This window comes from Bombina bombina, chromosome 6, assembly GCF_027579735.1.
Source record: "Bombina bombina isolate aBomBom1 chromosome 6, aBomBom1.pri, whole genome shotgun sequence".
Taxonomy (NCBI): Eukaryota; Metazoa; Chordata; class Amphibia; order Anura; family Bombinatoridae; genus Bombina; species Bombina bombina.
The window spans coordinates 958,653,080-958,680,400 of record NC_069504.1 but is presented as its reverse complement, the minus strand read 5'-3'; the positions used below and the strand labels follow the sequence as shown (position 1 = coordinate 958,680,400).

At 37.5% G+C, this 27,321-nt stretch overlaps 1 protein-coding gene across 1 annotated transcript in view; it reads right to left on the bottom strand.

Moving 5' to 3' along the window:
- The window catches only part of LOC128664817 (uncharacterized), a 165,130-nt gene that overhangs the window by 43,006 nt on the left and 94,803 nt on the right, over positions 1-27,321 (bottom strand). Inside the window, 6 exon segments of the mRNA XM_053719620.1 lie at positions 10,984-11,744; positions 11,964-12,939; positions 13,181-13,641; positions 16,730-16,888; positions 22,613-22,666; positions 24,843-27,233. Of these exon segments, the coding sequence (XP_053575595.1) occupies positions 10,984-11,744; positions 11,964-12,939; positions 13,181-13,641; positions 16,730-16,888; positions 22,613-22,666; positions 24,843-27,233 (4,802 nt within the window).

Here is a 27,321-nt window from a genome sequence, read left to right as displayed (position 1 = left end):
CAGGTGGCGGCGATGTTGTGGGGGGCAGATTAGGGGTTAATAAATATAATATAGGGGTCGGCGATGTTATGGGCAGCAGATTAGGGGTACATAGGGATAACGTAGGTAGCGGCGGTTTACGGAGCGGAAGATTAGGGGTTAATAATATAATGCAGGGGTCAGCGATAGCGGGGGCAGCAGATTAGGGGTTAATAAGTGTAAGGTTAGGGGTGTTTAGACTCGGGGGACAAGTTAGAGTGTTAGGTGCAGACGTAGGAAGTGTTTCCCCATAGAAAACAATGGGGCTGCGTTAGGAGCTGAACGCTGCTTTTTTGCAGGTGTTAGGTTTTTTTTCAGCTCAAACAGCCCCATTGTTTCCTATGGGGGAATCGTGCACGAGCACGTTTTTGAGGCTGGCCGCGTCCGTAAGCAACTCTGGTATCGAGAGTTGCATTTGCGGTAAAAATGCTCTACGCTCCTTTTTTGGAGCCTAATGCAGCCTTTTTTTGAACTCTCGATACCAGAGTTAATTTTATGGTGCGGCCAGAAAAAAGCCCGCGGAGCGTTAACAGCCCATCTACCGCCAAACTCCAAATCTAGGCCTAAGTGTGTAGTTCCATTTGCGACACTTTGCTTATGGACTTTGTTTATTTTATACTAATCCTTGGGACAAGTTTACCCTATGTGAGATGTATGGACTACCAGTAGGAGGAGTTTCCAGACATCCGGGAGATACCTGAACAGGTCGGATCGGATATACCCTACTGAGCATGCTAACACAGAACTGTGTATTCTGGAAAGGTCTGGGTTTACCAACCCCAAGTTTGCTTTCACGCTGTATATTGGTCCCGTCAAACTACAGTAGCCTGTGCCTGTGCTTTCCTGCCTCTGACAGGCAGAATCGTCTATGCAGTTGAAGCAATGAGACCAATCGAATGAGAGGTGTTTTGGGACACCAGCACTCCCACCTGTGACGTCACTCCGCAAGATCGGAGCATCCGTGCTGAGAAACTCGAGGCGGTATGTTTGAAACGTTCCTGCTTTAGTCAAGGTATACCGCTAAACATCAGTTTGCTGGCCAGCCTGATCAATCTGGCTAGGGCCATACATTTTGGAGAACTGTAATCCTCTATACATCCTTATGATAAGGGCTTGCTCTTGTGCTTAGTTTGCAGGTTTTTTAAATGGTTTTTGCTTTTATAAATGTCAAATGTAATATGTGTTTGGTATTTATCTGCTAAAAATCTTTGTAGATATCATATACCAGTCATTAATTGTGCCGTAGGCATTTAATAAATATGAGATTTATTCTCTAAAGTATTTTGAGTGCAAATATCCCTTTCTTTAAAGTGACAGTACTATATGTTGCTTTTTTCTCTTCTCTAATTACAATGTTTATATATATATATATATGATACTGTTAATGTAAAATGCATATCTATACCTTTATATGTATAGGTATAGAAATACAGGTATAGTTATATATATATATATATATAGAGAGAGAGAGAGAGAGAGAGAGAGAGAGAGAGAGAAATATGTATTTGCAATAAAAAGTACAATGTTCTGTAGGTGGAATGTGAAATTTTCATAACTCCTGTCGGGTTGGCGTGCAAGTATAGGTGTTAGGGTTTTTTTTTTGTTTGCACTCTACATTGACTTCTAGGCGGATAATATGTTAACACAAACGCAATATTTTGTTAGAGAGCGCCAGATTTCGCTTGCACGCTAACTTTTTACTTTCAACTTGTAATAAGAACGCAACCTGCACATAAAAACCTCTGTCTAGCTACGTTAACTTGAAAGCTGGAGCTATAAATAGCCCACTATGAGTAGAGGAAAGGTATCAGATAACACAATCCTAATTAAAAAAAAAAAAACGAAGGATTTCCTACAATGTTTTCCAACAAGATTAATCATTTAAAAAGTTCTTATGTAAATTACTATATTACAGCTTTTGATAAAGAAAATTATATGACCTATATTATAGAAAATAATGTAGCTGGGACTTCAGTATACAGAATCAATGCCTCATACGCTGATATTAAAAAGAATGCTAAAATAATATTGGATTTTGATCAATCCTTTTATTTGTCATTAAAAAGTTATTTTACACAGTTAATACTTATTCAAAAATATTATTTAACCACATAAATGACAACGTATTTTTCCTCACAAGAGTAACAGATGAGGGCCGTATGGTCCTGTTAATAATGGTATGGTGGTGGTGTCATCTGATTCAGCAGTTTTGGGTATTTGTTATTCAAGAAGTTAAAAAATTACTAAATATTACATGACACTAATGGCATATAGGAAGAGTTAAAAAAAAAATTAATCTAAAAATGTGGATATAAACATTTCATGAATTTATAGATTTAAAGGAATTGTACTTGTTAAAAACTGATTATAAGATTATATCCTGATGGGATAATGATTTGTATTCAAATGATGCTGTCCTTTGTATCTCCTGTAAACCAACCCTCAAAGGGAGTATATGCCTTTCCTACATTATTTATCAGTGATGTATTAAAAATGCTCACAGTTAAAAAAAAATGTGAAGTCTAGGCACCATCCAATGTTATATTTTTTTGGTTTTGATGTGCAACTGTACGTTTATGCCTTTAATATAATTCCATAATGCTTTGCATTGGTAATATAAATTATATTATCAATTTATATTGATAATATAATTTCATAATGGTTTGCATTGATTTTTGTTACACAATTTAACTGAATTTTAAAAAATAATAATTATTAACACTGAGACAAAACACATTTTTTATCTTGTTGTTCAATCTTTATGTTATTTTGCAAAATCAATAAACATCTTCTTCATACACTATTTGTTTATACATTTTGAAATCTTTTGAGACCCTATGGGCTAGATTACTAGTAGAGAGCAAACATATTAGAGCAATTATTCACTAATATTTTGTATTGCTCTTGAGTGCAATGCTAAACGTACCACTTGTAATATGAGCAATAATAGTGCACCATGTGCCATCTATTCAAAAGTATAGGGCAAGCTAAAAGAAAAGGCTGCTGTATTAAGATCCTCTGGCAAAACCTTTTTTACTATCCACTTATAATATTAGATTGTGCACTATTCTTATTGTAGGATTGTGCTGTGGATAACGCACCCTGTGCTAGCGATTGCACTTACAGAGATGGCAGCTTATAATCTACAGTTACATTTAGTGCATGGCAAATGCAGCTGTGGAGATACTTTACTCATTCTTGACTCGTTGACATACACAAGATTAACTACATTTTGTACCTCTCTATTCTGCAGAGGCGTGGTATCCCTTCTGGGTGAAAGAGGATTTATTTTCCAAATGTGCAATAACACATATGACATCTAGGCATATCCTAATAGTTTTTAGGTGCAGTTGTGTGTTTAGGTAAATTACCAAATGTACAAAAACACAAATTGAAATGCAAAATGTATTTCAATTTGTGTATCTATGCTACTTCCCTCCTGTAACAGAGGAAGAAGTCTCTGTACTCCTATCTTTGGCTCATCTCACAACCTGCCCACTTGACCCTATTCCTTCACAACTTTTTCTCTCTCTCTCTCTCTCTCTCTCTCTCTCTCCTTCACTAACCCCTACCCTAACTCATCTCTTTAACCAATTTCTCACTGCTGGCACATTTCCTGATACATTCAAGCATGCGTTAATCATACCAATCCTAAAAAAGCCCTCGCTTAACCCCTCCACCCCTTCTAACTATTGACCGGTCTCTTTTTTTTTTTTTTTCATTGAGGAAAAATAAATGTGAACAGATCATAAAAAGATAACAATACAGCAATCATTTGATGTACAGGAATAATGATAATCCCCATTTTTCAGCCCCCAAAAACACTGATACAGGCCACTCTTGGACCTTATCTGCTATCTTAATTAAAGTCCAGGGGTTTATATTGAGCATATAGCCTAAATGAAACTAAGAGAACAATATGCATCTGAGATAAGATAGAAAAACATAAAACAATACATATTTTTAAGTAATATAGATGCATAAACCAGAACTGATTTCCACAACTTAACATAACTCTCACAGTAAAAAAACAATTGGTGTTTGTAATCATATAGAGCGGATATGTAATCAACCAAAAGTCTATAAATACTTCCCCCTTAATATTCTATGTTTTACATATTTTGGTTGACTATATCTATACACTCCAAAGAAAGTGTTATGTGCTATATCTGGGACAAGGGTATAGGAGATGTTTCTTAATAGACTGAATCCATACAGAACACTACTTGAGATATACTATCAGTATAGAGCTCTTTCCCTTTCATAAGTATGAGTAATTACTGGGATCCCATTCACAACCCCGGCCGCGGGCCGCAAAAGGGAACCAACAATGCTATCTCTTTTCTCTCAGGAGCTAAAACTTCATATTGTAATTTTGATCCCTCTTTGTTTGTAAAGTGGAGTCTCCTTAGGGCCCCCCCTAACCCCCCATATCAGGGATATATATGGGTGTTATATAAAATTCAGTGCCTTCTAGTTGTTGAAAACATGAACGCAGTGTCATAGTACATTTGATCTATTACTAATACCTTTCAATGAGAGCACAGGGAGCCATATAGTACAAAACATCAAGGGAACTGATATGCAAACATTCTTATATTACATACATGTATACATGTAATACATGTATATCGGCTCTTAATAAAGGAATTTAAAGAGACATATAAACATTGAAAAACAACTTAGCTATTACATATTTTGCCAACTTCATTAAACATTACCTATCTGTACTAAATAATCGCTTTTAAGTAATCTAACCCCCTTCAAAATGTAACAGCAGGATTAGAGCAACTTCATGGGGATGGTGTCCAGTAAGTTGCAAGCACGTCTTTTCATTTGATTAATGTGACCCATATCTAAGTGGTCACAAAATGTTGTTATTTGGTATGTCTCGTGTAGGACCAGGCAGTGTAGTGGGTGTTCCTTCACAAAGTGTAGGGTCCGGGGCGCAATCCGGAGTTATGTTTTGAAGCAAGGGACGTAGCTTCTCTGAAATTGTAGCCCCCCCAGGGGTCCTGCTCCAGCCCCTGGCATGGCCACTCCAGATCAAAGTTCTGTCTTTTCTGCAGCAAATAAACCTGCTGTTTCAGTATTACCTTGCTTCCGCTGCTTGAGAAGGCTGGTTCCCCACTCACCGTTGTGAGCATGCGATGTAGCGGAATCGATTTCTGTCTGCTGGTCGTAGCTTGGGATAGACTCCATTTTGGATTGATAAGCTGAGTATTCCCACTTTGAAGAAGGCATATCCTAATAGTTTTTAGGTGCAGTTGTGTGTTTAGGTAAATTACCAAATGTACAAAAACACAAATTGAAATGCAAAATGTATTTCAATTTGTGTATCTATGCTACTTCCCTCCTGTAACAGAGGAAGAAGTCTCTGTACTCCTATCTTTGGCTCATCTCACAACCTGCCCACTTGACCCTATTCCTTCACAACTTTTTCTCTCTCTCTCTCTCTCTCTCTCTCTCTCCTTCACTAACCCCTACCCTAACTCATCTCTTTAACCAATTTCTCACTGCTGGCACATTTCCTGATACATTCAAGCATGCGTTAATCATACCAATCCTAAAAAAGCCCTCGCTTAACCCCTCCACCCCTTCTAACTATTGACCGGTCTCTTTTTTTTTTTTTTTTCATTGAGGAAAAATAAATGTGAACAGATCATAAAAAGATAACAATACAGCAATCATTTGATGTACAGGAATAATGATAATCCCCATTTTTCAGCCCCCAAAAACACTGATACAGGCCACTCTTGGACCTTATCTGCTATCTTAATTAAAGTCCAGGGGTTTATATTGAGCATATAGCCTAAATGAAACTAAGAGAACAATATGCATCTGAGATAAGATAGAAAAACATAAAACAATACATATTTTTAAGTAATATAGATGCATAAACCAGAACTGATTTCCACAACTTAACATAACTCTCACAGTAAAAAAACAATTGGTGTTTGTAATCATATAGAGCGGATATGTAATCAACCAAAAGTCTATAAATACTTCCCCCTTAATATTCTATGTTTTACATATTTTGGTTGACTATATCTATACACTCCAAAGAAAGTGTTATGTGCTATATCTGGGACAAGGGTATAGGAGATGTTTCTTAATAGACTGAATCCATACAGAACACTACTTGAGATATACTATCAGTATAGAGCTCTTTCCCTTTCATAAGTATGAGTAATTACTGGGATCCCATTCACAACCCCGACCGCGGGCCGCAAAAGGGAACCAACAATGCTATCTCTTTTCTCTCAGGAGCTAAAACTTCATATTGTAATTTTGATCCCTCTTTGTTTGTAAAGTGGAGTCTCCTTAGGGCCCCCCCTAACCCCCCATATCAGGGATATATATGGGTGTTATATAAAATTCAGTGCCTTCTAGTTGTTGAAAACATGAACGCAGTGTCATAGTACATTTGATCTATTACTAATACCTTTCAATGAGAGCACAGGGAGCCATATAGTACAAAACATCAAGGGAACTGATATGCAAACATTCTTATATTACATACATGTATACATGTAATACATGTATATCGGCTCTTAATAAAGGAATTTAAAGAGACATATAAACATTGAAAAACAACTTAGCTATTACATATTTTGCCAACTTCATTAAACATTACCTATCTGTACTAAATAATCGCTTTTAAGTAATCTAACCCCCTTCAAAATGTAACAGCAGGATTAGAGCAACTTCATGGGGATGGTGTCCAGTAAGTTGCAAGCACGTCTTTTCATTTGATTAATGTGACCCATATCTAAGTGGTCACAAAATGTTGTTATTTGGTATGTCTCGTGTAGGACCAGGCAGTGTAGTGGGAGTTCCTTCACAAAGTGTAGGGTCCGGGGCGCAATCCGGAGTTATGTTTTGAAGCAAGGGACGTAGCTTCTCTGAAATTGTAGCCCCCCCAGGGGTCCTGCTCCAGCCCCTGGCATGGCCACTCCAGATCAAAGTTCTGTCTTTTCTGCAGCAAATAAACCTGCTTTTTCAGTATTACCTTGCTTCCGCTGCTTGAGAAGGCTGGTTCCCCACTCACCGTTGTGAGCATGCGATGTAGCGGAATCGATTTCTGTCTGCTGGTCGTAGCTTGGGATAGACTCCATTTTGGATTGATAAGCTGAGTATTCCCATTTTGAAGAATTTAGTATCTTGTGCCGGAGTGCGGTTTTATCTCTTATCCACAATACGGGCTCTTTTACCACATGGTTATTGATAGGCTGTAACTGTGCAGGTATTGATGCAATCTTGTTTTGTAGTTGTATGGGTTTTCCGATCATGGGTGCTTGGAGCAGATCAGATTCATCATTCTGCAAAGCTGAATCGGCCTTATATATGATAGGTTGTTGGTCCTTTGGTTCTTCAGGCTTACTCACATTTATTTTATTTATAATGAGTTAAAACTCCCATTCTGAGGGTGTTCTATCAACTAAGGCCTGCATTATAGCTTCTAGGTTGGCAAAGCGAGAGTCCATCTTATCTAGAAGATCCTTGGTCCCCGTGGTGGTGATCGATTGTAGCATGGTTCTCTTTGATGCGGGTATGCCGTGTAGGAGTATATATCTTCTCTAGGAGGTGATAAAAGCTGTGAGAAAATCTAAGGTGATGCTTTAACTGCGGTAGATAACCAACTCTGGTAGATCACCCCAGGCACCCGGGGGGGAACGCTACCTGAGAGTTTTGCCTCCGCAACAGGCCTCTTTGTCCAGTTTCAACCCAGGGGTTATAAACACAGCAGAGTAAAGAAGATTAAATACAATATCATTAGTTTTGTAAGTGAATGCTGTATGTTCTGAGCTATAATCGGCGGATTATTGTCTCTTTACCCGGAGCTCTTAAAACATGCGACCGCACAGAGCCGTTACTTGGACCGGTCTCCTTACTTCCCTTTGCTTAAAAATTATTGGAATGACTGGTCTATAATCGACTAACTCAATTATTCACAACTAACTCCTTACTTGATCCACTACAATCTGATTTCAGCCCTAAACACTCAACAGAAACTGCTTTTACTAAAGTAACAAATAACCTGTTATCAGCTAAAGCAAAGGGCCACTACTCCTTACTAATTCTTCTTGACCTGTCTGCTTCTGTTGACACAGTTGACTATCCTCTCCTCCTAAAAATACTACATTCATTTGGCATCCGAGACAAAGCCCTCTCCTGGTTTGCTTCATATCTCTCAAACTGCTCGTTTTTAGTTTTCTTTAACAACATATCTTCTGACCCTATACCTCTATCAGTTGGAGTACCCTAAGGCTCCATCTTGGGTCCCTTGCTTTTCTCTCTCTATACATCCTCCATTGGAAAACTTATAACCTCCTTTTTATTTTATTTTTTATTCCAGTATCAATTATATGCTGATGATACCCAAATCTATCCTTCCTCTACTGATATCTCTCCCTCTTTACTCATATTTCCAACTGCCTTTCTGCAATTGTCTTCACACTACCTCCAACTCAATCTGTCCAAAACTGAGCTGCTTCTTATTCCCACCTCTTTGAGACATCCAATACCTGAGATTTCTCTGACGGTTGGAGACTCTATTCTCAACATCTCACACCAGGTCCGCTGTCTTGGGGTCACACTTGATTAAGAACTCACATTCAACCCACATATGCAAGCGCTTAACAAATCCTGCCGTTCACACCTGCGCAACATTTCCAGAATTCATCCCTTCCTTACTCAAAAAACTACAAAAATAATAATTCATTCCCTCATTTTGTCACGAATTGATTATCGCAATCTACTTCTAAGAGGCCTTGTAAAACACCACCTCTCCTCCCTCCAATTTATTATGAATGCTTCTGCTAGACTCATCCACCTAAGTCAACGATCTACATCAGCTGCTCCGCTCTGCCAGTCTCTACACTGGCTACCCATGCACTCCAGAATACAATTTAAAGTATTAACCCTAACTTACAAAGCACTCAACAGTCTAACTCCCAACTATATTTCCTCTCTCATCGTGAAATATTTCCCATCCCGTCCACTTTGATTAACCTCTGACCTATGTTTCTCTCCAATCCTCTTATCTCTATGTCCCACTCCCATCTCCAAGACTTCTCACATGCTGCTCCTGTCCTCTGGAACTCTCTACCCTGCTCCATAAGACTGTCTCCAACCTTGTATAGCTTCAGACGCTCCTTGAAAACCCATTTATTCAGAGTGGCTTACCATCTCTCCTTCATCTCTCATCCTAACCAAACTAATACATGAACTGAGCTTCAGAAAAAATATATAACAGGAGCACCAGGTATAGGGATAAAACATTAAACTTTATTAGAACATAAAGGGTATCATAACCCCTGGGTAAGAACATACATATATGATAGTCAAACAGATGAAAAAAGGCTGACCGGTTTCGGCTGTTGCCTTACTCCTAGCCTGCTTAAAACTGTCTAGCAGTTCCCTGCTTTAAAAGCCATCATCTGAAATCCTATTGGTTCTAGAAACTCACACCTCTAATGGTTATTCCCTTCAGCTTTAATCAATCAACCTTCATACAAAAACGGCTGAACTTTTTCTATTGTGATTGATTTTCCTATGCTTATGTAATTACTAGCATTTTATTTACTTGTCACCAATGTTAAGATAGAGGAAAAATCTAATTAGTGTTCTCCCTACACCAATGTATATATTATCTATCTTTAACCATTTTTTTGTTAAAAATGTTTATGTTTATATATACACTCCTAGCCGTTGCTTTACCATTTAATCAGACCGCACTGCTAATTTTATATATTGTGTTTAACTCCTACCTAATAGTGGTTCCAATTTTGGTGTATTTATTTTAAAACGCCTTTAGCCTTTGTGGAGTAAATCTGCTGTGCTTGCATATTTGCATTCCATCGGTGTTTATAGTGAACTGCTGGATTCCACTTACTAAGTCCTTATTGGACGAATAGCGTGTGTGCCGGCCAATCTACTGCGGCCTAACAAACTCCAGCGCAGTGCGTGTAGTCTTGCATAGAACGATTGGTCTATATTCATTTGATCCTGATTGGACGGAAATCGTGTACATACGCCAATCAACTGTAGCCTGTCAAAACTCAACTTACTACGTCATGTGTATAGTCTACCCCTCCGTAGCTTGCAATTGTTCAGGCCATAGTAACTCCCTTTGTTTAAATTATGTGCTCACAAACACAGCTCTAAAGGTCTGTGTGCTATTTGTCATTCTCCATATTATGGGCATTAACATACAATGGTTGTACTCGCAAGTTAGGAGTTGGGCTCCAACCAGTATTGGATTGAATTGGATTTCAAAGCTTGCTCGCACTAAATTCCTGTCACTATTTAGCGTTTGCACATATCTGTACTAAAGAGGGGGGGAGGGGGGGAAGTATCCTACACTAGTATTGGACACTTATTAACATTCTGTTAATAAATAAATTATGAAAAAAATTATTTTATTTACTACCATAGAAATGAGATGTTTAAACTTTATCTATGTGCTTATTTTTGGGCAAATTGTCTCCTGTGGGTTGGTGAAAAATTATATTTACATTCTAAGTGTGTTTTGCCCTGTTAATCCCCTTAATACAATAAATAAGTCAGATTATATAGGTTGTATTACTCTTAGTGAGTAATACCAAAGATCACCAAAAATTAATGAGATCGAATTCTGAGTTGAGGCCATCCGGAATCCTCGTTCTTAAACGAAAAATCCAGAAGGCCTCTCTTTCTCCCAGTTTTCTGGTCCTGTCACCCCCTTTTGTCTGGACTGGTACTCTCTCTATAATGGTCCAAGAAAAGAAAGAAATATCTTTATTATGTGTAATTGAAAAATGATTAATAAGTGGCGTTGTGAGAACCCCAGCCTTGATGTCCGCTAGGTGTTCTTTTATCCTAACTCTGGCTTCCCTTGTCGTGAGGCCTACATATTGGAGGGCACAATGGGTGCATGAAATCAAATACACTACAAAAGTAGACCTACAGTTGAGGCATAACTTTTTCTGAAAATGTTCTCCTGTAACCAGGGAGCTAAAGGAGTCCCCTACAGTTACTTTCTCACAAGCTTTGCAGGAAAAATGGTTGCACCTATAGGTTCCATTCAATCTCAACCAGGAGGACCCATCTGTCTGTTCCCTCCTCAATCTCGTGGGTGCAATCATATTGCCTATTGTTCTGTTTCTTTTGTAAGTGCACCTAATGCCTTCAGTTACTGTCTCTTTAAGAGCATCATCAGCTGACAGTAGATGATAATTATTTCTAATAATCTGGCATATTTGTGTGTACTGCTGTGAATATTCTGTCGTGAATGTGATTTTCCTGTCCCCAATCTCTTTTGTCCCTTCTTTATACTTTGTGTTTCTCTGTTTCAAGAGATCAGCTCTGTTGATTTTAGTAACAGAGTTCCTCTCCTTAGTAATTGTTGTCCTTGGGTAGCCTCTCTCTATGAGTCTATCTGACAGTTCATCGGCCTGTTTTTCATATGTACTATAATTAGTACAGTTCCTTTTTAGGCGAATGAACTGTCCTCTGGCTACACCCCTAAACACCCTCCTTGGGTGACAACTTGAGGCGTGCAGCAGAGAGTTCCCTGTGATTGGCTTTCGATAGGTTTCTGTGATGATCTTCTGACCTGTTTTCCCCTTCAATGTGATGTCCAAAAAATTTACTGTGTGTTCTTGTATCTCAGAGGTAAAGCTAATGCCTACAGTGTTGTTATTTAGTCCCTCTACAAACCTCTCTAGATCTTTATGAGAGCCCTGCCAAATGAAAAGGAGGTCATCAATGAAGCGCCTGTACCACACTATCTCCTGCCTGAACGGGTTCCGCTCCCCAAAGACGTGGGAGAGCTCCCACCAACCCATGAAAAGGTTGGCATAGGAGGGGGCAAATTTGGCCCCCATCGCTGTCCCACGCCTCTGGAGAAAGAACTCCCCCTCGAAAAGGAAATAGTTGTGGGTCAGGAGAAATTTGGTCACCTTCAATATGTATTCTGTAAAATCCTGGTCATTTTCATATTTTTTAGATAGAAAGAATTCTAGAGCTTCCAAGCCCTTTTCGTGTGGTATGGTGGAATACAGGGATCTTACGTCCACTGTCAACCATTTGAAGTCACTCTGCCAGATCATATCAGAAAGTAAATTCAAAACGTGCTTGGTATCAGACAGGTGACTCCAAAGGGTACTCACCAAGGGTTGCAAAATGCCGTCCAACCATTCCGACAGGTGTTCCAGTAAAGAGCCAATTCCACTAACAATTGGCCTCCCTTGGACATTTTCTACAGACTTGTGAATTTTAGGTAGATGATTAAACACAGGAATGGCTGGGTTCTGTACCAGAAGATAGTCCTTAGTTTCTTGGTCAATATAACCCATCTCTACCCCGTTGTCCACAAGGGAGGCCAGCTGTCTCTGGAATTGGCGTGTTGGGTCTTGTAATAACACCTCATAATCCTGTTCTATTCTCAACTGTCTTAAAGCCTCTTGAATGAAGTCCTCCTTATCAAGGACCACAATTGCTCCGCCTTTGTCCGCTGATCTAATCACTAGATTGTTGTTATTTCTTACACCTTCTAAGGCTATTTTTTGTTTTCGTGTGACATTAGACTTTTTGCCCCTTTGTGTGACATATTGAAGTTTAGTTAAATCACTTTCAACCCGTTTCTGGAATTTCTCCAATAGAGGACCCCTACTTTGAATGGGATAGAACAAAGATTTGTTCTTTAGTAGTGGTGTTGTCACCCGCCTACTTTCTTCCATTTTCTCCTCTCCTTGGAGAGATTCCAGAGTCCTTACATCACATAATTCTTGAAAATTCAGATCAGTAGAAAAGTGATGTTCAAGATCAGATCCGTCAACAGAACTTGGATTCTCATTAAATTGACGTTGGTCCTGGGTCTTGAAAAACTTTCTCAACGTTAAGTTGCGAATCATTTTGTTGACGTCCAAAAGAGTTCTGAACAAATTGAAATCTGCAGATGGAACAAATGTTAAACCCAAACTCAACACTTCAAGTTCAGATTTGTTTAGAACATAGCTTGATAGGTTTAAAACATTCAATCCCTGTAGTTTACCCTCCTTTGGCCTCTCCTTTGGGGGTATCGTCTCTGCTCTCTCGGTTGTTGCTGTCATTCTACGTTTCCTCTCCCCCCCCCCCTTCGAGTGCTTTTGGGGGTACCTGAAAAACCTGTTCCAACTGGGATTTTTCAGTTTCTCCTATGTATCTCTGTGCCCCTCCTGTCTGAGGGGGCTCCTCTCTATAATGTGATAAGGTGGATACTGTTTCCAAGTCTTTGTTCTTCAAGATTGGGGGTAATCTATTTGTTCCCTCCTTTGGTCTCACCGTGGTTTCATAAGCTCCCAATTCTTCTCCTCCTGAAGATGATCCTTCATCCCAGGATTCTCCTTCACTCTCTTGGAAGTTTACACGTCTACCTCTGTTACCTCTGGATCTGTTTCCTCCTCTTCTTCTGTTGTAATAAGGAACTGATTTGTTCTGTTCCTTCCTTAGGGCAAAATGATCTCTCCTATTCCATATATAGACTCTGTTTAGATTGTAATCCTGTAGGTCTCTTAAGTATTTTGTACGTTTGGTCTCCAATAGCAATGTTTTTGCTTCTGCCAGCACTTTCTGTAGGGTGGCATCAAACTTTAGGCCCTATAAAGACATATTTACAAGTTATCTTAACAACTAAGACTCTATACACATTTTTTGAATAACAGTGCACACACCTCAATCCTTTCCCCTTTTTGTATGTTATAAGTAAGCATTTTTGCTAAGATCTGTGGCCTAGCTCGAGGTGTATGCACTGGTTTTGAGCCAACCACTGCAGTTGTACATAAAAATATGCAGGGTGAGAGCAATACTACAAATACACCAGTTTTATTTTCCCTGAGGACAGCCAAAGAGAGAGAGGCGGCAGCTTGGGATTGCAACCAAATTTTCTCCCTCAATAAAACCAATTACAGCTTGATAGCTCTTTTTGAAGAAGTAGAGAACCTACTACTGAGAGAGGACCAATTAAAATGGGATGTCAATACACTGAATAAATATTTGGAGTTAGGCCTAATACCCAGGGGCCTCAGACTAAACAAGTTTCCAACCTTTGTGACGGATGATAAGTCCTTTATTGAACAGTGGAATAATCATCTCACACAATGTTCACTTAAATTGATGAAATTAATTTGTGAATTTAAATTGAAAGCAATTGATGATCTTGCTGTAAAAATAAAGGAAATACAGGATGAATTGAACAGAAGAAGTGAAGAACCCAGCTTTCTAAAGTTTGATGCCACCCTACAGAAAGTGCTGGCAGAAGCAAAAACATTGCTATTGGAGACCAAACGTACAAAATACTTAAGAGACCTACAGGATTACAATCTAAACAGAGTCTATATATGGAATAGGAGAGATCGTTTTGCCCTAAGGAAGGAACAGAACAAATCAGTTCCTTATTACAACAGAAGAAGAGGAGGAAACAGAACCAGAGGTAACAGAGGTAGACGTGTAAACTTCCAAGAGAGTGAAGGAGAATCCTGGGACAAAGGATCATCTTCAGGAGGAGAAGAATTGGGAGCTTATGAAACCATGGTGAGACCAAAGGAGGGACCAAATAGATTACCCCCAATCTTGAAGAACAAAGACTTGGAAACAGTATCCACCTTATCACATTATAGAGATGAGCCCCCTCAGACAGGAGGGGCACAGAGATACATAGGAGAAACTGAAAAATCCCACTTGGAACAGGTTTTTCAGGTACCCCCAAAAGCACTCGAAGGGGGGGGGAAGAGGAAACGTAGAACGACAGCAACAACCGAGAGAGCAGAGACGATACCCCCAAAGGAGAGGCCAAAGGAGGGGAAACTACAGGGATTGAATGTTTTAAACCTATCAAGCTATGTTCTAAACAAATCTGAACTTGAAGTGTTGAGTTTAGGTTTAACATTTGTTCCATCTGCAGATTTCAATTTGTTCAGAACTCTTTTGGACGTCAACAAAATGATTCGCAACTTAACGTTGAGAAAGTTTTTCAAGACCCAGGACCAACGTCAATTTAATGAGAATCCAAGTTCTGTTGACGGATCTGATCTTGAACATCACTTTTCTACTGATCTGAATTTTCAAGAATTATGTGATGTAAGGACTCTGGAATCTCTCCAAGGAGAGGAGAAAATGGAAGAAAGTAGGCGGGTGACAACACCACTACTAAAGAACAAATCTTTGTTCTATCCCATTCAAAGTAGGGGTCCTCTATTGGAGAAATTCCAGAAACGGGTTGAAAGTGATTTAACTAAACTTCAATATGTCACACAAAGGGGCAAAAAGTCTAATGTCACACGAAAACAAAAAATAGCTTTAGAAGGTCTAAGAAATAACAACAATCTAGTGATTAGATCAGCGGACAAAGGCGGAGCAATTGTGGTCATTGATAAGGAGGACTTCATTCAAGAGGCTTTAAGACAGTTGAGAATAGAACAGGATTATGAGGTGTTATTACAAGACCCAACACGCCAATTCCAGAGACAGCTGGCCTCCCTTGTGGACGACGGGGTAGAGATGGGTTATATTGACCAAGAAACTAAGGACTATCTTCTGGTACAGAACCCAGCCATTCCTGTGTTTAATCATCTACCTAAAATTCACAAGTCTGTAGAAAATGTCCAAGGGAGGCCAATTGTTAGTGGAATTGGCTCTTTACTGGAACACCTGTCGGAATGGTTGGACGGCATTTTGCAACCCTTGGTGAGTACCCTTTGGAGTCACCTGTCTGATACCAAGCACGTTTTGAATTTACTTTCTGATATGATCTGGCAGAGTGACTTCAAATGGTTGACAGTAGACGTAAGATCCCTGTATTCCACCATACCACACGAAAAGGGCTTGGAAGCTCTAGAATTCTTTCTATCTAAAAAAATATGAAAATGACCAGGATTTTACAGAATACATATTGAAGGTGACCAAATTTCTCCTGACCCACAACTATTTCCTTTTCGAGGGGGAGTTCTTTCTCCAGAGGCGTGGGACAGCGATGGGGGCCAAATTTGCCCCCTCCTACGCCAACCTTTTCATGGGTTGGTGGGAGCTCTCCCACGTCTTTGGGGAGCGGAACCCGTTCAGGCAGGAGATAGTGTGGTACAGGCGCTTCATTGATGACCTCCTTTTCATTTGGCAGGGCTCCCATAAAGATCTAGAGAGGTTTGTAGAGGGACTAAATAACAACACTGTAGGCATTAGCTTTACCTCTGAGATACAAGAACACACAGTAAATTTTTTGGACATCACACTGAAGGGGAAAACAGGTCAGAAGATCATCACAGAAACCTATCGAAAGCCAATCACAGGGAACTCTCTGCTGCACGCCTCAAGTTGTCACCCAAGGAGGGTGTTTAGGGGTGTAGCCAGAGGACAGTTCATTCGCCTAAAAAGGAACTGTACTAATTATAGTACATATGAAAAACAGGCCGATGAACTGTCAGATAGACTCATAGAGAGAGGCTACCCAAGGACAACAATTACTAAGGAGAGGAACTCTGTTACTAAAATCAACAGAGCTGATCTCTTGAAACAGAGAAACACAAAGTATAAAGAAGGGACAAAAGAGATTGGGGACAGGAAAATCACATTCACGACAGAATATTCACAGCAGTACACACAAATATGCCAGATTATTAGAAATAATTATCATCTACTGTCAGCTGATGATGCTCTTAAAGAGACAGTAACTGAAGGCATTAGGTGCACTTACAAAAGAAACAGAACAATAGGCAATATGATTGCACCCACGAGATTGAGGAGGGAACAGACAGATGGGTCCTCCTGGTTGAGATTGAATGGAACCTATAGGTGCAACCATTTTTCCTGCAAAGCTTGTGAGAAAGTAACTGTAGGGGACTCCTTTAGCTCCCTGGTTACAGGAGAACATTTTCAGAAAAAGTTATGCCTCAACTGTAGGTCTACTTTTGTAGTGTATTTGGTTTCATGCACCCATTGTGCCCTCCAATATGTAGGCCTCACGACAAGGGAAGCCAGAGTTAGGATAAAAGAACACCTAGCGGACATCAAGGCTGGGGTTCTCACAACGCCACTTATTAATCATTTTTCAATTACACATAATAAAGATATTTCTTTCTTTTCTTGGACCATTATAGAGAGAGTACCAGTCCAGACAAAAGGGGGTGACAGGACCAGAAAACTGGGAGAAAGAGAGGCCTTCTGGATTTTTCGTTTAAGAACGAGGATTCCGGATGGCCTCAACTCAGAATTCGATCTCATTAATTTTTGGTGATCTTTGGTATTACTCACTAAGAGTAATACAACCTATATAATCTGACTTATTTATTGTATTAAGGGGATTAACAGGGCAAAACACACTTAGAATGTAAATATAATTTTTCACCAACCCACAGGAGACAATTTGCCCAAAAATAAGCACATAGATAAAGTTTAAACATCTCATTTCTATGGTAGTAAATAAAATAATTTTTTTCATAATTTATTTATTAACAGAATGTTAATAAGTGTCCAATACTAGTGTAGGATACTTCCCCCCCCTAAACCCCCCCCCCTCTTTAGTACAGATATGTGCAAACGCTAAATAGTGACAGGAATTTAGTGCGAGCAAGCTTTGAAATCCAATTCAATCCAATACTGGTTGGAGCCCAACTCCTAACTTGCGAGTACAACCATTGTATGTTAATGCCCATAATATGGAGAATGACAAATAGCGCACAGACCTTTAGAGCTGTGTTTGTGAGCACATAATTTAAACAAAGGGAGTTACTATGGCCTGAACAATTGCAAGCTACGGAGGGGTAGACTATACACATGACGTAGTAAGTTGAGTTTTGACAGGCTACAGTTGATTGGCGTATGTACACGATTTCCGTCCAATCAGGATCAAATGAATATAGACCAATCGTTCTCTGCAAGACTACACGCACTGCGCTGGAGTTTGTTAGGCCGCAGTAGATTGGCCGGCACACACGCTATTCGTCCAATAAGGACTTAGTAAGTGGAATCCAGCAGTTCACTATAAACACCGATGGAATGCAAATATGCAAGCACAGCAGATTTACTCCACAAAGGCTAAAGGCGTTTTAAAATAAATACACCAAAATTGGAACCACTATTAGGTAGGAGTTAAACACAATATATAAAATTAGCAGTGCGGTCTGATTAAATGGTAAAGCAACGGCTAGGAGTGTATATATAAACATAAACATTTTTAACAAAAAAATGGTTAAAGATAGATAATATATACATTGGTGTAGGGAGAACACTAATTAGATTTTTCCTCTATCTTAACATTGGTGACAAGTAAATAAAATGCTAGTAATTACATAAGCATAGGAAAATCAATCACAATAGAAAAAGTTCAGCCGTTTTTGTATGAAGGTTGATTGATTAAAGCTGAAGGGAATAACAATTAGAGGTGTGAGTTTCTAGAACCAATAGGATTTCGGATGATGGCTTTTAAAGCAGGGAACTGCTAGACAGTTTTAAGCAGGCTAGGAGTAAGGCAACAGCCGAAACCGGTCAGCCTTTTTTCATCTGTTTGACTATCATATATGTATGTTCTTACCCAGGGGTTATGATACCCTTTATGTTCTAATAAAGTTTAATGTTTTATCCCTATACCTGGTGCTCCTGTTATATATTTTTTCTGAAGCTCAGCTTATCACTTGGCCAAACAGTGAGCACAGGATAAGGATACAGACTGCGGTTGGTGAGCTGGTGGCAAACTGCATCAGACTGTTTTTCTTCCAAGGGACTTATGTGGATGTTTTTTATGGCCCCAAAGTAAAACTGACAGGCAGAAAATAAGGATACCTGGAGTATATGGCTTAACTGTTCACATAAACACTGGACACAGCGTCCGAATCTGAGGAAGCATCTCACCAAGAGACTGAATAGTGGTGAGTCAATTCATTTATTCTATTTACGGATGTCTGGGAGTGAGTCCTTGTGATCAATATTGTGGGGATTGTTTGGGGAACACCGCCACACTTTTGTCTTCACAAAACAGCCCAATTCTTGCAGTGGCCCTATAAAGACTTATTTACAAGTTATCTTAACAACTAAGACTCTATACACATTTTTTGAATAACAGTGCACACACCTCAATCCTTTCCCCTTTTTGTATGTTATAATACATGAACTGCCTGACTCACTGCTGCAACTACAACTGATGTCACAAGCTACCCCAACCTTATGTCTCTACACCCTAAACTTGTAGACTGTGAGCTCTCTGGAGCAGGGCCCTCTTCCTCCTGTACTAGATTTGTTTAGTTTTGTTATGTTTTGTATTTTTTCACAAATCCTTGTCATTGTATACCCCTATCATTGTACCCAGTGCTACGGAATTTGGCGGCTATATACAAATAAATGATAATAATAGATAATAATAATTCTGCAGTGAGAATTATATAACAGAAATTTAGCACCCTTAAATTTAGAAGTTAAAATGTTTTTAGTTTACAATCTTATCTCAGATGAATAATACATAGATTTTGCATACTATGACCAATACCACAATAACAGGCACCTCAGAAAACAACAATTGCAGTTCATGGTTAGATCTAAATACAGTATCTAAAGGAATATGAACAGCTGCTTACCAACATTAAGCTATTAACTGCGAATGCCTGTACTTTCTAGTGGAGTCACAAAACCCATTTCTAAAATATATCACTTTATAATAATATTTTTGCAGCTTTCCAATAAGTTATACATGCATTAAACTGTTGTAAACTCAATGCAGACTAATTACATCTAAATTATCCACCACATTAATTGATCATTTAGACTTAACTAAGTATGAATGGTATCACTAAGACATACTGCCACCACAAAAATTTAAGCATGACTCTCCCACAAAATGAACCCCATTTCTAGCAATATAATTCTGAAGTGCAATAACATATTTATCTTAACCTCCATTAAATAAATATATTTATTAATATTTGATCTACCTTATTATGGGCTAGATTACAAGTGGGCCTGTATTTTGCGTCTTCGCTAGGATTTACATTTTTGCACTAGCCGGGTTGAAAAGTTGAAAGTAAACTTTTGTTTCTCCAGCGGTAACCAAAATCTCACTTAAAGTCGAAAATCCCTAATAGAAGTCAATGGACAAAAAAAGTGGAAAAAACACTCACTCTCTCACGCAAACACCATGACATATTCTCATTAGCGCTAACCCGACATGAAAATATGAATATTTACATTTCCAATGTTCTTTTTGTAACGGACTATATTCTATTTATTCATGAATAAATATTTCTACATGTATCTGATGTTTATTTAAACAAATATATATCTATACCTATATATATATATAGAAAGTAATGAAGAGTGCACTCGCCAGGACTTTTCAAAGTTTTATTCCAAATATGTGAACGTTTTCGGGGGATTAGCCCCTTCCTCAGACATACAAAAAACAATATGAGCAAAACCCACACCAGACACCCTTATAAAGGTGGGCCAGCCAATCACATGCTCTCCAAAGTAAGGTGCCTCCCACAAGTGAGGACACCCCCATGGCAACAAATGAGTCTGACCCAATACAGCCAATATAGATGATTATATATAGGTATAGATATATACATATAGATTTAAAAAGAGAGAGAAAAAACTTTATCTCAAACCAGGATTTATAGGCCTGGTAATATTTGTGCCATTTTAAAACCTTTAAAGGCTTTTTTTGTTATGCTCTACAAAACAGACGCAGTCTGGACATTTTAATGCATTATCTATGCTGCACCTGACATCCATGAGTTATAGGTATAGAGTTTGTGATCCTAAGTTGGCTCCGGTATCTGAAATACACAGCTGTGTTTGGAGTTTGTTGAATATCGCTTTAAAAGTGTCTGGGGGGGGATAATTCCGGTGGTAAGGAGACGACCGCACTTTCCCTGAAACAAAGCACCCCATAAAATAGCGATACGTTACAGGTTTTACTAATACTATACTTGTGTTATCAAAGTGAACCCAGTGACGTCAGATGAGCAGGAGGGCTTAACACACGCAATGACACTACTCGTTTGTACACGAGCTCTCGCAAAAGGGAGTCCCAGGAGGGGAATGTAAGCCGCTTCTCACACAGAATCACGTAAGCACAATTCCTTGTTGGCATTGATTTTGCATTTCTTTATTAACGACTAACTTTTCAGGTCTGACCTAGAGTGTGGGGAGAGTCGTGGTCATGTACCGGAAGTGTATTCTGGATTTTGTACTCAATTGCTGACTTTTCAAACTAAAATGAGGATGTGTGCAATAGGCTATACCGGAAAGTTTACTCTGGACTTTGTATCGAATTGTTATTAATTTGAGCAATATATAGCAAACTAACTCTGTATGAATTCATGTGCTATAATAGTATGTCTGTGGTATATAACTCATGTATATTTGTATAATATGTGTCCTAAGATGGGAGCTAGTTTTAGCTGTATGGCTACACACATTTAAGGAATGTGCAACATAGATACAATTTGTATCTTTTAATGGTGGTGTCACACAGAGGTTTCTTGGATTTAGATTTGATTATAAATAAAATTGACTGTGCTTGAAAAATATAAAAAGAGTGCTGAATTCCCTTTCTTTTTTCGGGAGTAAGTAATTATCCTCCTATACATCTTCTGTTAAAATAATTTAAAATAGATATATACATGTTTATATAGGAATATCTGTTTAAAATTACATAGAACATATTCTGCTATGTTTAAAACATAGAAATGTGAAATATTTACAGTAAATACATAGTTAAAATGTTTATCAAATATGAATATTGCATAAATATGCTTTTACCTGTTTTTATCTACTTAACGGGAAAAGGCTCCAATTCACGTATATATATGTCTATATATGTAAACATATATATTAATGTTTTTATATGTGTATTTATGTCTATAAATATATACACATATAAATACATTAATACATATGTACACATATATAGACATATATATACTTTATATATATATATATATATATATATATATAAAAACATCATTAGCGATGTATATGTATGTATCTCAGTGTTAAAGCCCCAAGCCTGCCTTTTTTTCTAACACCCAAGATCTCATATCTATGAGCCCTTATAACTTTTTAATGCAATATTTTGTTTAATCATTTTTATTAGACAGTGTTATTATGAGTGTAAGTGTACTTTATAATGTATTTTTTTTTATATGTTTTGTGAAACTTTTTATTTTCGGAAAACAGTTAACCACAGCTCTGAGAGCGTGGTAAAGATTCTAGCATAAATCAAGATTGCACTAGCAAAATCGCAATTGTGTTCAAGTTGTAATATCAGCACAATTGAAAGGGGGTGCAAACGGTCACGATAACACTAGTGCAATCATTTTTACGTGCCACTGGTAATCTAGCTTTATATCTTTGAGACAATCTCCACCTATTTAAATATCAAACACCACCAGAAAATATTTTTTTTTAAGCATAGCAGTTCAAAAAATAAAAACAAAACATTTATATACATTATACTTTAACAATAATGCTTCCCTAATATAAAAATAAACAATAGTACTGCAGTGTCTGTCAGTCTGAGGTAAACTGGCAAATATAGACATGGTTTAAATATATAAGCCATGCACACAAAGACCTACATTACATAAGCTGTATGACTTTTTCCAAAGTTGTTGTTTCTTTTTAACCTCTGTACGACCTATACGTTAACAAAAATTAATAAATAAATAACTGCATAGGTTATTTAGATCCTGGATAGAAGGGTGAGGCCATTTTTGTTATGTTTGAATGCAACATATTGGATGAGTGAGGCCAGTGTTTGAATTTTAAAATTACATTTAAAAACATAACTAGGAGATTCCCTGCTTTTTTAACTCAAAACTTAGACTGACATTTTGCCATCAAGGGGAAGGAGGGAGAGAACAAGAGAGGAACATAGAGAGATAGCGAACAAAAATATCTCTCTGAAACTAGCTGGGGAACAAAATGTTCATGCCATTCATCACAAAAAAATTAACTGTACTGGACATGTGTGTGTCTGTTTATCATGAATAAGATGCATGATTTTTGCAGGTTTGGTATTGTACCACATTGTAGCACAAATACTTTGATCATGTTAATTAATTGTTGTAAACAAATTCTGGCATGATACTTAATATTGCATATTATTTATAACTGTGTGATCATAAAAACCACACTGCACATGCGGCTTACGATTTCCATTTTTTATGATTATAGATGTTGTAGGTGATTAGAGTAACTTTATATATTTCTATTGTGCATTCATTATCTGAGGAATTGGCAGCAGTTGCTCCAAAAAGACAACAATAAAGGTGTTTATCTGATTAAGAGATGAGTATGTTTTGTTCCCTAGTTGGATTATGATAGATGACAATGCTCTTATTAACCTTATATATTTATTACCCGGCATAGTTGTAGCATTACTGAGTGTATACGCTGACCCACTAGGTATGCATAGGGGACCATTTATCAAACACTGGACGGAAAAGATTTTCATCTGGGACCTGTCTACCTGGCATCACGACCTTTACTAAGTAATTGTTTATGTGTTTGCACCCCCTAATCTTGTGCAACCATATGTACAAGAGCAGGGCTTGTCAATCATCTCAATTGGATCTGACCAGCCCTATTTAAATTTGACATCTTTGAGGTGGTGGAGAGGTTTAATATATTTAATAGCAGTACCCCGTGCTCCCAGGCATATGAGAGCAGGGCTTTTAGTAATCCTAGATTAATTAGGCTGGGATGTTTGACAATTGCAACTCCTGATGTTGCTGAAACGTTAAAAAGCAGTGGTTGTAAGACAGATGTTTCTTATCTTTCAGTCACAGGCTTGTATGTAAGTCTGCAATGAAACAGCCCCAATATTGCATATGCAGCTTTATAAATGGGGGCCATAAGATAAATTTGGAAAGGAATCTGAGTTTTCTAAAATGTATATTATCTCAACACTGGACATCACTCTACTAGAGTACAGCAAAAAAAAAAAATTAGACAGTTTGTTCTTGCATTTTAATGGCCTCTTTTGCTTCACTATTTTTATATACAATATTATTGGTGGGTTTTCTTTGGTTCTTTTTTTATTCTCTTTGAACTTTATAATTGGTTTATTATTTAGGTAAAGGATATTGTTTTTCCACAGAAAAATAAATATAAAATAGACAATCAAGTCTGATGTTGATTTGATTGGTAAAATAAACTGTTTTTTGTTTTGTATTATTATCTCATATTTAGGAGGTAATGTTAATATAATTTAAATGCATGCCCCTAGATTTCTCTATATTAGTTCTATTAGTTCACTGTATAAATTATTTGAAAAAAAATTATCTATATATACAGACCTCTAAACAAACATAGATAAATAAATAAATAAATATATAGATAGATTTCTACCACTGTACTTAATAGAAGTGAAAAATGCTTATGGTTTTATTGCTTGCTGATATTAGCATTGACCTGGACACTAGACACAGAAAACATTGGAAGTGGTCAACATTTTTTTTAGAACAAACATACAAATAATATTGTGGTATAGTAATCAAACAATGAGAGTGATAGCATCAGGTTTACATATGTATGCATAGCCTATAAATTAAATAACACAAGTCAAGGATGCCCACTCTCCAATTATATATTTGCTTTCACATCGGGCATCAGAGTTTTGCTTTCCATGGAATACATAGTAGCAGCTATTATTTGCTAAGTGGTAACAGTTAATATTGAAAAATAATGGAAAACTTGATAACAAATATATTTAAATAAAATGATATAATAATGCAAATTAGAATGACAGTTACACTTTGATTTTACTTTTTTAACCAATATATTACAGGGCATTTACATTCATAGCTTACCTCTTTGAGATTGCCTGGAACTACAGCTTCATTCAGAGAATTGTTTCCAGTAGCTGAATCATCAGTATCAATAAGATTATCTGTTGGGACATTTTCCACAGATTTCAGATGTGAAAATTCATTTTGACCTGAGTCAAGTGTAAAACAGACATCATATGAGTATGGAAGTGGCAAACTTCCATCAGTGAATTGAGAAGGATATCTGAGAGCAACTTGTGGATACAAATCATTGCTTAAAGCTCCAAAAGTAGTTGGAGTATTTGATTTCCGGTATTTAGAAATGACTGTAACCATCACTGTCAAAATGAATAAAACAGAAATCACAGCTATTGATATCACTAAATAAAAGGTTACATAGGATTGAGTTTCTGAATCTCTGGGATGGCTGCTTATCTCTGGAAGAATTTGCTGATACGTTTCAGCTACAACTATCTTTAAAGTAACTGTTGCTGAAAGTGATGGATTACCATTGTCCTTTACCATAATCACAACCTTTTGTCTTAAAGAATCTATATCCTGAAGGGTCTGTGCCAACCTAATTTCCCCTGTGTGCTGCCCAATTATGAAATAAGCTGTTTCTGGAACCTGTAGAAAGTGATAAGAGAGCCAAGCATTATGTCCAGAGTCAGCATCCACTGCAATCACTTTGGTTATTAAATAGCCTTTTTCAGATGTTCGGGGAATAAACTCAAATAAAGCTGTTTCATCTGTGTCTGGGGATGGATATAGAATCTTTGGAGCATTGTCATTCCTATCAATGATACATATTCTGATTGTGGCATTGCTGCTTAGAGGGGGTGATCCACTGTCTTTAGCAATTACTCTGAGCTCAAATTCTCTTAACTGTTCATAGTCAAATGAACGTTGTGCATAAATAACTCCAGTTGCTGAATTTATAGAAACATATGAAGCAACTGGTATAGTCTCAATATCTGTGTTAAAGATGGAGAATATTATTCTTGCATTGTCATTAATATCAATGTCTGATGCATTCACTCTGTATATTGATGTTCCAGCTAGATTATTTTCCATAACATAGATAACATAACTTGTTTTATCAAAAAAAGGAGGATTGTCATTTACATCTGATATTGTTAAATTAATAGTTGTATTTGTGAACATTGGAGGTGATCCTGTGTCTTCAGCTTTAATTATGATATTATAATGAGAAACTTTTTCTCTGTCCATGGGATTTGTTGTTACAAGTTTGTAATAGCCCAAAGATGAAGATATTAATTTGAAAGGCAAATCATCTTCAACTTGACAAGTCACCTCACCATTTTTTCCTGAGTCCAGATCATGAACCTTAATAAGTGCCAGAAGTGTACCAGGTAAGGAGTCCTCTGGAATTGGTGTAGACAAAGATGTAATTATTATTTTAGGAGCGTTATCATTGACATCAACAATCTGGATTGAAATTTTACACTGTGTCACTAAACCACCACCATCTTTAGCTTCCACCAGCATCTCATAGTTCCTTGTAACTTCAAAGTCAAGTTTTCCTTTTGTTCTAATGTCGCCACTTTGAGAATCTAAAATAAAAGTTTCTAATGAGCTTTTACTTATGTGACTGAATAAATACGTAATTTCTGCATTTGACCCTTCATCTGCATCAGTAGCATTTAGATGCAGAACAAGAGAACCATTAGGTATATTTTCCATTAAGTTTATGTGATATATGTCCTGGCTGAACACAGGATAATTGTCATTCACATCCTGAACCACAACCTTTATCAGTGCAGTTCCGGATCTTACTGGTTTACCCCCATCATAAGCAGTTAGAATTAAATTATAGATGCTTTGCTCCTCACGATCTAAAGGTGTTTTTAAAATAAGTTCAGGATATTTAACTCCATCAGTGCTAATTTTTTCTCTAAGTTTAAAATGCAGGTTGGGGCTTAGTTCATAGCTTTGTAAAGAATTTGTACCAACATCAGGATCTTGTGCATTTCCCAAAGCAAAATGAGCACCAGGAGAAGCAAATTCACCAATTTCTACATGAAATATATCCTTAGAGAATGCTGGTGAATTATCATTAATATCTTGAATTTCAATTTCAACATCAAACACATTCACTGGTTTTTCAACCACTATTTCAAGATTCAGAAAGCATTCTGGTTCTGGTTCACATATTTCTTCTCTGTCTATTCGATCAATAACATATAAGTTGCCATTTTCTAAACTGATATTGAAATATTGCTTTTTACTATGAGAAACAATTTGTAATTTTCTGTTAAATAATTCTTTAGTATTCATTTCCAAATCTTTTGCCAAATGTCCTACTACAGAACCTTGTTTAATTTCTTCATAAATTGAATATTGAAGCTGATCAGACACAGCTTCACAAAAGATATAGAAAAGGAAATATATTACTTGCCATGCCATTTTCCTCTGTGTAGATTGTTATTGAATCTTTTTCATCACCTTTTGCAGATTATTCTTTTTTTCCTTTCATCTGTTGTTGATAATCCAATTTGCA